Source organism: Drosophila takahashii, chromosome 3R (assembly GCF_030179915.1).
Source record: "Drosophila takahashii strain IR98-3 E-12201 chromosome 3R, DtakHiC1v2, whole genome shotgun sequence".
In the NCBI taxonomy this organism is placed as follows: domain Eukaryota; kingdom Metazoa; phylum Arthropoda; class Insecta; order Diptera; family Drosophilidae; genus Drosophila; species Drosophila takahashii.
This window is the reverse complement of record NC_091681.1, coordinates 2,961,644-2,974,987: the sequence shown is the minus strand read 5'-3', so window position 1 is coordinate 2,974,987 and position 13,344 is coordinate 2,961,644. Positions and strand designations below refer to the sequence as shown.

The window sequence follows — 13,344 nt, the reverse complement described above, 5'->3', positions numbered from 1 at the left end:
CAATCGAACTCCGTTTAGTGATCTCCAATTAAATAAACGCAGTGTTATTCAAAATAATTTTACATAACATACAGTTGCGAAAAAAATAATAGCACCACTTCAATACATTTGCTTCTGAGTGAAAAAAAAATTGTTTTCAGTGTTTTTTTTTTTTACTGAAATTTTTTTTTGCAAACTTAAGTATTCTCCCTAACCAAAAAAAGTTGTCCCAAAATTTTAAATACTGCCTACATATTTTTTTTGTATTATTTTACTAAAAAAGGCCAAAAAATACCGAAAAAAATAATAGCACCACTTCCAAAATAATAAGTATATCCCTCATATTTTGGCGGATAACCTCAATACAAAGCATGTGTTTATTAGATTGGTCTATGATCTCAATATTTTGATCATTAAAAGTTCAAAAATAACATTAAAATGGGGCGTGGAAATCATTGCACTGAGGAAAAGCGTGATCTCATCAAAAAGTTGATAAAGTATGGAAAATCTTACAGAGAAGTTGGTCGATTGGTCGGATGTTCGAATAAAATGATAAGGAACGCCATAAGTTACAAAGAAAAACCTGAAACACGTGGTCGAAGTCGGTCTATGACCCCCCTTCACGTCCACCGATTGATTCGACAGAGCAAGAAGGATCCTTTCAAGTCTGCTACTGAGCTTAAAAAGGAGCTTAAAATAGATGCGACGGACCAAACTGTTCGTACATATCTCAGGCAACATAACCTAAAAGCCTGCAGCCCGAGAAAGGTACCACTTTTAAGCGACAGAAATATTTCTAAGCGAATTAAGTTTGCCAAGGAGCATGTAAATTGGTCACCCGAACAATGGAGGAATATATTATGGTCAGATGAAAGCAAGGTGGTTTTGTTTGGTGGAAAGGGATCTCGATCGTATGTCAGACGTCCAAGGAACGCAGAATATAAGCCCCAGTACACCATAAAGACCATAAAGCATGGAGGGAGTAGTGTGATGGTATGGGCCTGCTTTTCCTATTACGGAGTAGGTCCAATACATTGGATCAAGACCATCATGGATCAACACGTATACGTGAATATCATGGAGACCATTATGCTACCCTTCGCAGAATATGAAATGCCGCTGGTATGGGTCTTCCAGCAGGACAATGACCCCAAACATACCAGCAAGAAGGCAAAGAAATGGTTTGGGGACAATTCTGTAAACGTGATGGAGTGGCCTCCGCAGTCTCCAGACCTTAATCCAATAGAGAATCTGTGGTCGGACGTCAAGAAGAGAGTTGCTGCTTCCAAGCCAACATCCATCGGATCCCTTTGGGAAGTTATTAAGGAGTCCTGGACCCAAATTCCCATAAAACGATGCCAGGACCTAGTTGACTCTATGCCAAGACGATGCGCAGCTGTTATTTCCAACAAGGGAAACGCAACAAAGTACTAAATTAAAGTATTAACTTAGATTTAATAGTTCAATATTGTTACCTAACGAATTTGGGTAGTTCCTATAATTTTAAACCAATTTTTGAAAAGTGGTGCTATTATTTTTTTCGTTAAGTTTTTTGAATTTTTATAAAGTTTGTTATATAACTTAAAAACTAAACAAAAAATAAACTTTTTTTTTTCATTTCCAGTTTCTTTAGTGTATTTTGATTTCAAAATGGTATTACGTGATTTTATAGAGCTAAAAATTGAAGTATGGCGACTATTTAAAAGTTGCTCGAGTAGGTGGTGCTATTATTTTTTTCACAGCTGTATAACATATAATTAACATATCCACAATCCTTTATCCTTTATATGAAATATATTTCATTAGGTTTTTACCTTCTTTGTTTGATGCAAATTATTGTTGTGAGACGTCATTCTCACTCTTAAAACAATTTTTACGATGAGGGCTTTTAATCCAAATTTAATTGCCCGGCGTCCAGAAATCGGCTCCAACCAACTTTTCCAAAATGCCTCCAACGATTTGGCTTCAACGAAATGGGTCCGACTAAAATGTCCAAAGATAGAAACTCCTAGAAGTTTCCAATTTTATGGCCCAAAATGTCCAAACGGGGGCGCCAAAATGTTCGTGCAAATCACGAAAGCCACTACGGCAATTTATTTCCAAATAATAATTCGGACAGAGAGGAAAATAACTTGTAGACACTTTCGTTTTCGAATTGAGAGTGATCCAGTCACATTTGCTCAAACTCTTCTAGAGCCATTATATGAGTTTTAAGGTTGAAATAGTGGTTCTCGCGAGTGCGAGGGAGCGAAAGCTCTTTTTAATACAAGAGCGCAAGATCGACTTCATAAGATCTTAGTTACTAATTATACCCGTTACTCGTAGAGTAAAAGGGTATATTGTATTCGTCGGAAGCATTTCCGACCCTTTAGAGTATATATATTCTTGATCAGGGTCACTAGCCGAGTCGATATAGCCATGTCCGTCTGTCTGTCTGTATGAACGCTGAGAACTCAGAAACTACAAAAGCTAGAAGGTTGAGATTTCCCATACATATTCTTTGCCTTCCTACGCAGCGCAAGCCGAGCGCCACGCCCCCTCTAACGCCCACAATCGCCCACTAACGATTTTTTGAAATGGGTCCTGCGCCTACATCTTTAAAGATTTCCGAGAAGTATAAATGCAATTTTTTTGTGTATATTTGTACCTATCGAAATGTAGAAGACATTTTTCAAATCGGACCATTCATTAAAAAGTTATAAGCAATCAACAAATGTTATATATCCATCTCCCGCGCACTCCCTTTAGCCGAGTGACGGGTATTAGATAGTCGGGACACCAACCCGACTAAGACTTATTTTTAATTTATATAATAAAAATTGGAGAATAAGACTTATTTTCAATTTATCTAATAAAAATTTAAGAATAAGACTTATTTTCAATTTTTAATTTATAAAATAAAAATTGAAAAAAAAAAGGTTTATCACGTTTTCATATTTGCCGAACCATAGTAAGTAAGTGGTTTTTTTCCCTTATTTTTTGGACGCTATTTTGACTATCAATTTTTTTAAACTCATAACACTTATTTGCAGTCCCTGTTTTTAATCAAGACAAATATTGATATAGAAAATAGCAATACCCGAAGCGACAATGTCCGCTACTATAAGCAAAGCATTTATTGCTGATGCTTTCATATTTCCAAATTCAAATTAATATCCGAGTAAAATCCCGCCTAACCTTAGCTAAACAGTAAACCCACCTAAAGCGCACTAACATTCTATCCATATCCTTCTAGCCATAACATACCTTATATTACCTAATATTACCTCACCTTAACCCCACGTATTTTATTTTCACCCTTTGCATACTTTTTTAGCACCCTAATGCTGTTTTCACTATTTCCTCGTCTTAACCCACCCCAACACCAGTTTTTCCTCTTCTTAGCTAACCTAACTTTAGTCTCACCTAAAAAAAATGTTTCCTTACTATACCTACTAACTTTAACTTCACTTTTTCTTATTTAAACTATATTTGGCTTGTAAATAGTTAGTTCTAAGACCAGAATTATTATCAAAGCGTAAAATTTTTAATATAATGGGTGAAAAGTGGTCCGAATTATAAAATGTTTGGCATGTATTTGCATGTAATTGATTTAATAGGGACCCAGTCCCAGTCCCAGTCTATACCCACATCTTCGAATTTCATATCCTCCCTGGACAGAGATTTCATAAGAAATCCTTTGAGCATGGATGACCAACAAATACTTTAAAGAAATCGCGGTCCAAAGAGGACTATTCAATTTACGATCCTTTCGGTACCATCGTTGTTCTAACTATTTACAAGCCAAATATATTTAATTGACTCTATTTCAAAAGAGTTTTCTCAAGAACCACCGAAGGTAAGATACATCAAGTGATATGTTCTTTAGTTGCGGCAGATTACTCGTAAACCAGCAGGGGGGGGGGGGTTCAACCGTCATTTTAGACCATAAGTATGTTCGCCAATATGGCTTTAAAGATTACGTTCCCCCTATACGATTTTTGGGGTCCCAAATCGACCCACCCTAGTGCACATGCTTTCGAGAAAGCATTCTTTTACCAAGGGTGTAAGAGAGTGAGGTCAGAGTATACACGATAGTGATCATAAAGAGCCAAATTCGTAAGTTTCGACGACTTTGGCCGAGTTGTGCAGTTCTACTTGTGCAGAGAGTGACGTCACAAGTGCGAAATGGCTGATGCAATTGAACGCGGATCTGGTAAACAGTATTCACACGCCGCCGGAAATGGAGCAGGTTCAGTCGGAAACGCAGGATGCAGTTTTACTGGGCTATTCAGAGGTTTTAAGGAGGATAATGTATCCAGACAAACTGATTCACTCAAACCAGTTTGAGTCGCTTAAGAATGCGAGCACACCGATCACTTTTAATCCGGTTACGACGCTTCGCAGAATTGGGCAGGACAGCAATTCATACAGCAAGTGAACACGTGCAACATGAATGCGCAAAGGGCCACGCCTCCTTATGCTGATAGGAGGGCGTCGCCAGAATTTATACCGAACGCATTTTCTTATGATAATCTTTAGGGAAACAACGCAGGGCAGTTCACACCGACAAATACAGCAGCGCAATGCGGTCCGCCATGTAATACTGTCGGATTCATGTCACCAAACAATGCACCAATGTTTGTACATCAAAATGGTGCCGCAGGGTTCGTTCCGCCAGCTAGTGGACTTGGTTTTGTACCACAGCCAAATGCCGCTTATAATGCTGAACTCAATGCTGGGAACGTTAGAGCAGGAAGACATATACCACAGTTTGCAGGCACACAGCTTTCACACGTAACACCAGCTCAAGTTGCATCGCGTCAGGTCATATCACGAGACCTGCCAGTTTTCACCGGAAAACCCGAAGAGTGGCTATTATTTATAAGCCATTATGAACAATCAACCGAGAGATGTGGATTTACAAACGAAGTGAATCTGATCAGACTCTAGAAGTGTCTGAAAGGATCTGCGCTAGAAGCCGTCCGGGGAAAGCTCATGATGCCAGCTATGGTACCTTATGCTATTGGAACGCTAAGGATGTTGTATGGGCGTTCAGAGATAGTGCATGCTAGCTTGCAACGAAAGCTAAAAGAAGAACCGCCCATTAAACCCAACAACTTGGAATCCGTGATTCGTCTGGCACTGGCAGTCCAGAATTATTGTGCCACAATGATGTCAGTTGGACTACAGGAATACCTTAATGATTCTTCTCTGCTGAACGATTTGGTTGCTAAGCTGCCGAGTGATCTTAAGCTGGATTGGGGCAGACATCGCTTAGCATCTGGTGCCGCCAATTTGATCACGTTCGACAAGTGGCTTTTTGGTATAGCGATAAGCGCAACGATGGTTGCACCCTATGAATGTCACTCAACAGAGAAGGATAAAAGTGGAAGGTATTCAAAGGAGCGCCTGCTGGTGCACGACATGCTGGAAAACAATGACGTCGGCGAGTCGAAGGCACACGTCACAGAAGAACATCCTTGTCCAGAATGTGGCTGCGACCATGGTCTGGCAAATTGCAAAGGATTCTTATCCATGTCTTACCCAAGCGACTTTTATTTTGTTGTTATGGAAAGCATATTGTCCGTAACTGCAGAGTAAAGAAACTTTGCAATATCGATGGATGTACAGCTGTGAAAAAAATAATAGCACCACTAACCCAAAAAAACTTTAACTAGTCACCCTACTCACATTTTTTAACTTTTTTAACTTTTCAAAAAAGGGTTTGAAATAGTAAGGCTAAACATAATTTGAATATGAAAAAAAATGTTAGCTTTATAAAAGGTTTCTGGACTTATTTAAGAAAATCAATGCAAAACCGGAAAAACGTACGAAAAAAATAATAGCACCACTTCTCTAAAAATAGAATAAAAGGTAGAAAAATGACATATGGGTAACTTAATCTTTAGTTGGCGGTAGCTAAGAAGTAAATCTAAGTTTAAAGTGTAAATATCTTTTGGGATTTTTGGATATAATGACTTACTATAGATTAAACAAGTCAAGGACCCTACCTATAAAGAAATTGGGGCCCAAAAGTCATGATATATTTTCAAATTTATTCGGAAATGATTTAAGACGTTTTAGATTAACTGTTTAAACTGTCTTTAAAAAAAAATTCGAAGATTTTTGGTTGTGTTATGGTCAAGCGATTACACTTATAAAAAGGATTTCTTCTTACCCAATTTAACTTTGCCTTCACACATTCTCATAAGTTTGCGGGCATTCATTTGTAACTTTTTTTGACGAGCCCTATGCCCTTGTATATGTGTTTCGCATTTCGGATAGGATTTTTTTTTAAGTGCATGTTTTATAAATTTGTTTATTGAAATTATTAAAATATTTGCTATTATTTTAAGCACGTGTTTTAGTTTAGTTTTGGCCCTGATAAGATTCTGTGTGCTTTGTGATATAACATTTTGGAAGGAAAAATGGGCCAGGACTCGGTTTTTCTGTGTTATCCTTCAAAGTTTATGCCATTCTTAATGAAGATGATCCAAAACCTAAGAAATCGAACCGGTTTTCATGACCGTTTTTCATCCAATATGTTTCTTTTTTGAATATTTTTCTTTTCCGACTTGGAAAATTTTCCACATGTCGTTGTATTGCCAAATGGTAATCAATTTGATGTCTGGATATCAGGAGAAGTTAGTTTTAGTCAAATCTCATAAAATATATCCTTTATACACAAGAATATTAGCGCATCGTAACGTTTTATTTAAAGAAAACGGAAGTGGTGCTATTATTTTTTTCGGCCTTTTTTGACTTTTTTTCTTAAAATCTGAAAAAATTATATGTAGACAATATTTTCGATATCCGTATCAATTTTTTCAAATGGGTGGAATACTAATCAAGATAATAAAAAACACTTCTTATATAAAAATCCCCGTTTTCCACAAATTTTTTTAATATTAAGAACCTGTGACGAAGTGGTGCTATTATTTTTTTCGCAACTGTAAATTACCGCACAACGTGCTGCTGCACTATCCGAATACTGAAATTAAGAGCGAGAATTGCAATGACAAAAACCGGCGGATCAGAGACCAGCGAGTCTACGGATTTCTGACCAATTTTCTCAGAAGTTCTTATGGCGTAATGGAGAAACTAATCGCCCACCGGATACATTCGTAATGCAGGCGCTGCATGCTCGCCGTCACTTGCCAACTTTATATTGAGGCGTAATGCAGAGAGATTTGGTGAAAGTCATCCAGAAGCCCTATTTGCCGAAACACGTTCGATGACGATTGTTTGGAGTCAGTTGATACCGAGGAACAAATGGTTCAATTAGCGAGCAGTATTAAGGATATTCACGCGAAGGGTGGATTCGAAATGAGAAATTGGATATCAAACTCCAAGCGCGTCGTACGCTCTCAGAATGACATTTATGAAGCACCGCCTAAGTACCTTGGCACACAGAGCGAACTGCAGGAGAAAGTGTTGGGAATGTGGTGGCTGCTTGAGTCTGACATGTTAACGTTTGTCATTAGGCCTGAGTTGCTGCAGAAGTCGTGAGCTGGCTGTAATACGAAGCGCCGAGTGTTGAGTATCGTTATGTCCATTTTCGGTCCACTCGGGCCTCTTGGATTTTTTAACGTGCGTGCCAAAATTATTCTTCAAAACATTTGGAGGTCAGGTGTGAGCTGGGACGACGCAATCAAGGAACCGGATGAGATCGACTGGATGAAATGGCAAGCCTTGCTGCCAAAACTGAGCGATCTGCGCATTCCTCGCTACATGTCATGCTTAAGTAATGTTAAGAGCTTGCAACTACATATGTTCGTCGATGCTAGCTTGGATGCTTACGCTGCAGTTGCATATTTGCGAGTTGGTGTTGAAGACGAAATCAGATGTTCCCTACTGGCATCGAAAACCAGAGTAGCGCCTTTGAAACCCATATCAGTACCACGAATGGAATTAATGGCAGCGGTTTTGGGAATTGCGCTTGGCCAAGTGTTTGGAGTCTGAGCTATCAACCGAAATTGAGAAACGCGTATTCTGGATAAAATCCGACGCTCGCAAGTACCCGCAATTCGTAGATTTGCGTGTCCGAGAAATTCTTTAAGGTTCCGAGGTTGGTGAATGGCGCTGGGTAGTCGGAGTAGCTACACGGAAAATAAATATCTAAAGCCAGAGAGACTGAAGTGTTGTACCACAAGGAGGAAAGTAAGAAACAGGTCTCGGCGCTGGCATCTGTTATGCCGGATCCATTACGTTTCAGCAAACTGGAGCGTCTGTTCGACTTTCTACGCCTTCTTCCTGTGAAACCGCATGGACCTGAACTGGAGAGATTGCTGTTGCTTAAGTGTGATGTGGAAATGGACACAACTTTCATAAGGACATGTCAAGAGAAAGAATTTTTTGACGAGATTCGATGCATTAAGGAAAATTGCTGCCTGACAAACCGGAAAAGCATTATATATAGATGCTCACCGTACCTGGACCCAAACGGAGTGCTTCGCATGCAGGGTCGAATTGAATCGCGCTAGAGATCGAGCGTATATCAACGTCAGCAGTGGAAAGGAAGCATCCGGAGATGTCGTTTAGTTTTATTCCTCCGGGATCGCCTCATATGGGCGGCTGCTGGGAGCGTATGGTGCGTTCTACGAAGTCGATCCTGACGGAAATTTTGTCGAACGCTGGACTGCGCGAGCAAGTATTGCGCGCTGCGTTGGCCGATGTCGAATGCACCTTAAACTCAAAGCCGTTGACCTATATTCCATGGGAATCGGAGAATTCGGAAGCTCTAACACCAAACCACTTCTTGGTTGGTAACTCCAGTGGTATACGGGAACGCGGTTTGATGGAAGCTAACGGATTACGCTTAGCCAAGCATTTCTGCATTACTGATCAAACTGGCAGATTGTTTCTGGAAAAGATGGATTCGAGAGTATCTACCCACCCTGACGAGACGTACAAAATGGTTTCATCCGAACCCAGCTCCATTTTCCGTGAATGATGTGGTTCTTGTCGTTGATGAAACAAGCAAGGGAAACACCTGTACTAAAGGGATCGTCGTGGATGTTAATCTGGCGAAGGATGGACAAGTTCGTCGCGGTGTTGTGCGCACACCCGGAGGACTCGTTACTCGCCCTGCAGTCAAACTGGCTAAATTGGACATCATGAGGATTCGTGATACTCAGCGTAGTCACGCAGAAGAATCACGAGGTGGGGAATGTTGCGAGGCTAATAAGAATGTAGCCGCGCGCTAACGGTCCAATTTCAAAAGTTGAGTTATTTGAATTCAAAATCTGTTAATTTAAATTCACTGTAAAGTTATTCAACACTGCTAGGTCGATAACGTTGTTTAGTTGTTCAAAACTGTTAGTCAGTGTCATATCTAGATTATAGTATTGGAAACCTAAGAATATAAGTGACGCTATTGAAAGTGAAAGAGCGGCAAACCACAAATGTAAGCTAAAATGTATTAATTTGATTGATTGTGAACTCATTTTGAATTTAAATAAAAATTTCAGCTATCTGTATGCTGTGAACCAGAGCTCGAAATAAGTGGAAACCCTCTGGGACCGTGAGTGTCCCAACAGTACTACTGCTGATTTATGGTGACTTTGAGTCATTTTACTATAATAAGCATAACTCCTAGAATGTACACTTGATTTCGGCCATAACTCTTCCGTCTCTGGGACATATGTCCCTTTAGATCTGCATTCTCAAAATAAATATTTTTAAAATATTAATAAAAACTAGCCTTGAAAAAAAGCCAATAATAAAACTTTTTGGACTTTCAGACGGTAAATCTCCATTATTTCCGGTGCGATCACAAAGGGCCATTCCTTTTTGGAATTGTACATCTATTTCCTTTCAAATGGTACCAGTTACAAAATTTATGGATCATTGGTTTTTGAGAACTGCTACATTTAGGGCCGGTTTCTCGAGTGCTAACATTTCTTTCTTGACCATCAATGTGAGAGCTAACTTTGACACGGACTTGGACTCTTGCTAAGCGTTTTTGGCTCAATAAAACGACAGCTGAATTCTCAAAGCCAAAAATTTGTATGTTGTCTTCTGATTAGTCAATTTATGTAATTGAAGAGTCATGTTATTTATAGACACCTTTCCTTTAATTTTCTTATATAAATCGTTGAGTTCCAGTCATAAGTTTATTAGCTAAACCTTGTCACAGTTAAAAAAGTTGAAAAAATGGCATAAATTGCTCTTTTAAAAATAAAAGCCTTTCGCGTTTATAATCATTAAACACATTAAAAAGGTATTGGTTTTACATGCAAAAGTATATAAACTTCGGCTAGCCGAAATGAACTTCCTTTCTTGATTTTCTTATATTTGCACACAAAAAAATTGTATTATATTTTTTTTTTTAGGTTCATCTGTCAATATTTCTTGTAATTACTTAGAGATAATAACTGACAAAACAAAAGGAGTTTTCCATTACGAAGTTCGTTTTTTTCCTCCCGTTGACTCGGTTCATTTAAGATTGAAATACTTAAACGATCATAAGGATAAGCTCGGAGGAACCAAAACATTTGACGGTGTTACATTATATTTACCAATTTTGTTACCAAATCAGATGACAGTCTTTGTTTCAAAAGTGGAAGACGCTGAATTGCAAATACGAATATTATTTAAAAAAAAAGAAGATCTTCAGAATTGCATACATTTATATAATATTTTATTTGATAGAGTTATGAAAACGTTAAATTATGTAAGATTTGATCGAAAACAATATGATCCCACACGTCCAAAAATTATACCACTGGCTAAGTTGGAAGTTTGGCCAGGCTATGTTACCGCCGTCGACGAACACAAAGGTGGTTTAATGCTGTGCTGCGATGTTTCGCATCGTATACTTTGTCAAAAAACTGTTTTAGAAATGCTGATTGATCTATATCACCAAAATGTTAAGCATTATCAAGAAAGTGTGAAAAAGACATTGGTTGGAAATATAGTGATAACAAGATATAACAATCGTACCTATAAAATAAATGAGATATGCTTTGATCAAAGCCCGAAGTCCATGTTTCAAACCAGCACTGGTTCCACAAGTTACGTGGAATATTACAAAAAATTTCATAATATAAACATTAAAGACATTAATCAACCATTGCTTCTTAGTATAAAGAAATCAAGAACAACACCAGACGACAAGGAAAGTATACAGTTCTGTTTAATTCCTGAACTGTGTTATCTTACTGGATTGCGCGATGAAGTTCGTTCAGATAATAAACTAATGCGTGAGATAGCTACATTTACAAGAGTTTCTCCCAATCAACGACAGCTGGCGTTAAATAAGTTCCACGACAATGTCTCTAAAAGTACTGCTGCACAAGAAATACTAAATAGTTGGGGTCTTTCACTAAACAAAAGTTACAACAAACTAAAAGGACGTCAAATGGAAACAGCGCAAATTCATTTTTCAAAAACGATAGTGTCAGCTGGAAAAAATGCGGAGTTTTCTAAATATGCTGTAAGCAATGAAATGCTGGAAGTAATTCACCTTAATAAATGGATAATAATTCATTTAAAAAACGATTCAAGAGCTGCAACTAACTTACTTGATAATATGAAACAGTGTTGTAAGCCTCTCGGGATGAACGTTTCTAAGCCAACAATAATTTCTTTGGACCACGATCGAATTGATGCATACATTCAAGCTTTACGACGAAATATAACTATGGATGCACAAATAGTCGTCTGTATTTGTCATAATAGTAGAGATGATCGATATTCTGCAATAAAAAAAATATGTTGTTCGGAATTACCAATACCATCACAGGTAATATTAACATTTATAATTTACTTTATTATTAATTTAATAAATTTACTTATTATTATTTAGTTACTAGTAACCATGTGTATCAGAAAGATTGAGACGTATGAAAATATTGCAAAATCTAGGAAGCTTTGCTATTAACTTCACGTAACAAAACTGCGGTCGATAGACAGCCCACGGTAGTTGCTTGTGAAACTCTCTGGCGATCCGGGGAGCACAACAGTCGATCATAACTGCCGCACAAATGGTAATGAGGTCAAAAGCTGAAAAATATTCAGTTACCGAATGCAAAAGTCGCGAGGCTTACCGCGTGAGTCATTCGAAAAATCTGTTGTTCCAACGCCGCATGTTGACTTAACGTCCTGAGTACCGACTGGAACTGTTAGTGCAGCCATAAATGTACCTAAAACAGTCACATGTGTACCGCAGCGGAAACAAATTTTTGTTCCTTGGCTGAATCCTGACCTTTCATCCCTGGACATTACGGCCTATATCCGTAAGAAAGTTCAGATTGAGGATCATCATTTAAAATCGGTGTTCCCTGTGCTCATTTTGCAATGATGTGCTCACCCAATTTTGGGCCTGAAGGCTAAAAGCTAAAAAAAAGAAAATTCGTTCAAAGGAAGTGGGAAATCCCTTTAAAGAGCCATCCACATCTTCATCTGTATCTGTCTCAAAAAACTAGATTATTTCCTTCTGCTTTCCTATCATAATACAAGAGGTTTACAAAGTAAGTTGACCAAATTGTATTCTGATAGTTTTGCCTTGTCTTCCCATCTTTTTGTGTTCACAGAAACTTGGTTAAAACCGGAAATTCTTAGTTCCGAAGTCTTTCCAAGTAAGTTAACAACGTACAGGCTTGATCGTCCCTCCCGACGTGGAGGTGGAGTTTTAATTGCAGTTGACTCAGAATTAACGTCTGAAGAAATAACGTCCGAGGAAATAATGGACATTGAATTTCTGTGTATAAAACTATCCCTTCCGGGTATTTCTATATACATAACATGTTCTTATATTCCGCCGTCATCTGAATTCCCAATATATACAAATCATCTGTCCGCTATCCAGTTTATTTCAAGTAAACTATCAGATAGGGATCAGTTAATAGTTTTAGATGACTTTAATATACCTAGAGCGACATGGTCCACCGTCGAAACCTCAAATATATTTTTACCTTCAACGCAGCATGATTTTCTTGATGGTTTGCTTGATATTTCTTTGTCTCAAGTAAACCATTTTTAAAATTCGGTAGGACGATTACTGGATCTATGCTTTGTTTCAAGTCCAGATTGTGTCTGCATAGTTAAAACCTCTGCAATTACTTTACCAGAAGACCCATATCACCCAACGCTGGAGCTGACCGTTGACACGGGTACAAAATTAATTGAAATATCTGAAAAGTCAGCTAAACACATCCCCTGCTTTCGTAGAGCAAACTTTACTCTTATCAATAGCCTTATCGCTTGCTCGGATTGGTCTTATCTGTACTTATGTTCTAATATATTTTATAATTGTTTTTGATACATGCGTTCCTCCGTGGTTTAGTAAAGAGTTGTCACGACTTAAAAATGTGAAGTTCGGATTGCTTGCTCGGATTGGTCTAAACTGTACTTATGTACTAATATGACTGAAGCTGTTAA

At 38.2% G+C, this 13,344-nt stretch overlaps 1 protein-coding gene across 3 annotated transcripts in view; it reads left to right on the top strand.

Moving 5' to 3' along the window:
* The window catches only part of AGO3 (Argonaute 3), a 312,574-nt gene that overhangs the window by 45,887 nt on the left and 253,343 nt on the right, over positions 1–13,344 (top strand). For all 3 annotated transcript variants that reach the window (XR_011418941.1, XM_070216338.1, XM_070216339.1), the window contains one exon: positions 10,296–11,707. Coding sequence is in view for 2 of the 3 variants with exons in the window: in XM_070216338.1 (XP_070072439.1) it covers positions 10,296–11,707 (1,412 nt within the window). In the remaining variant the exon portion in view is untranslated. The remainder of the gene's footprint in view (positions 1–10,295; positions 11,708–13,344) is intronic.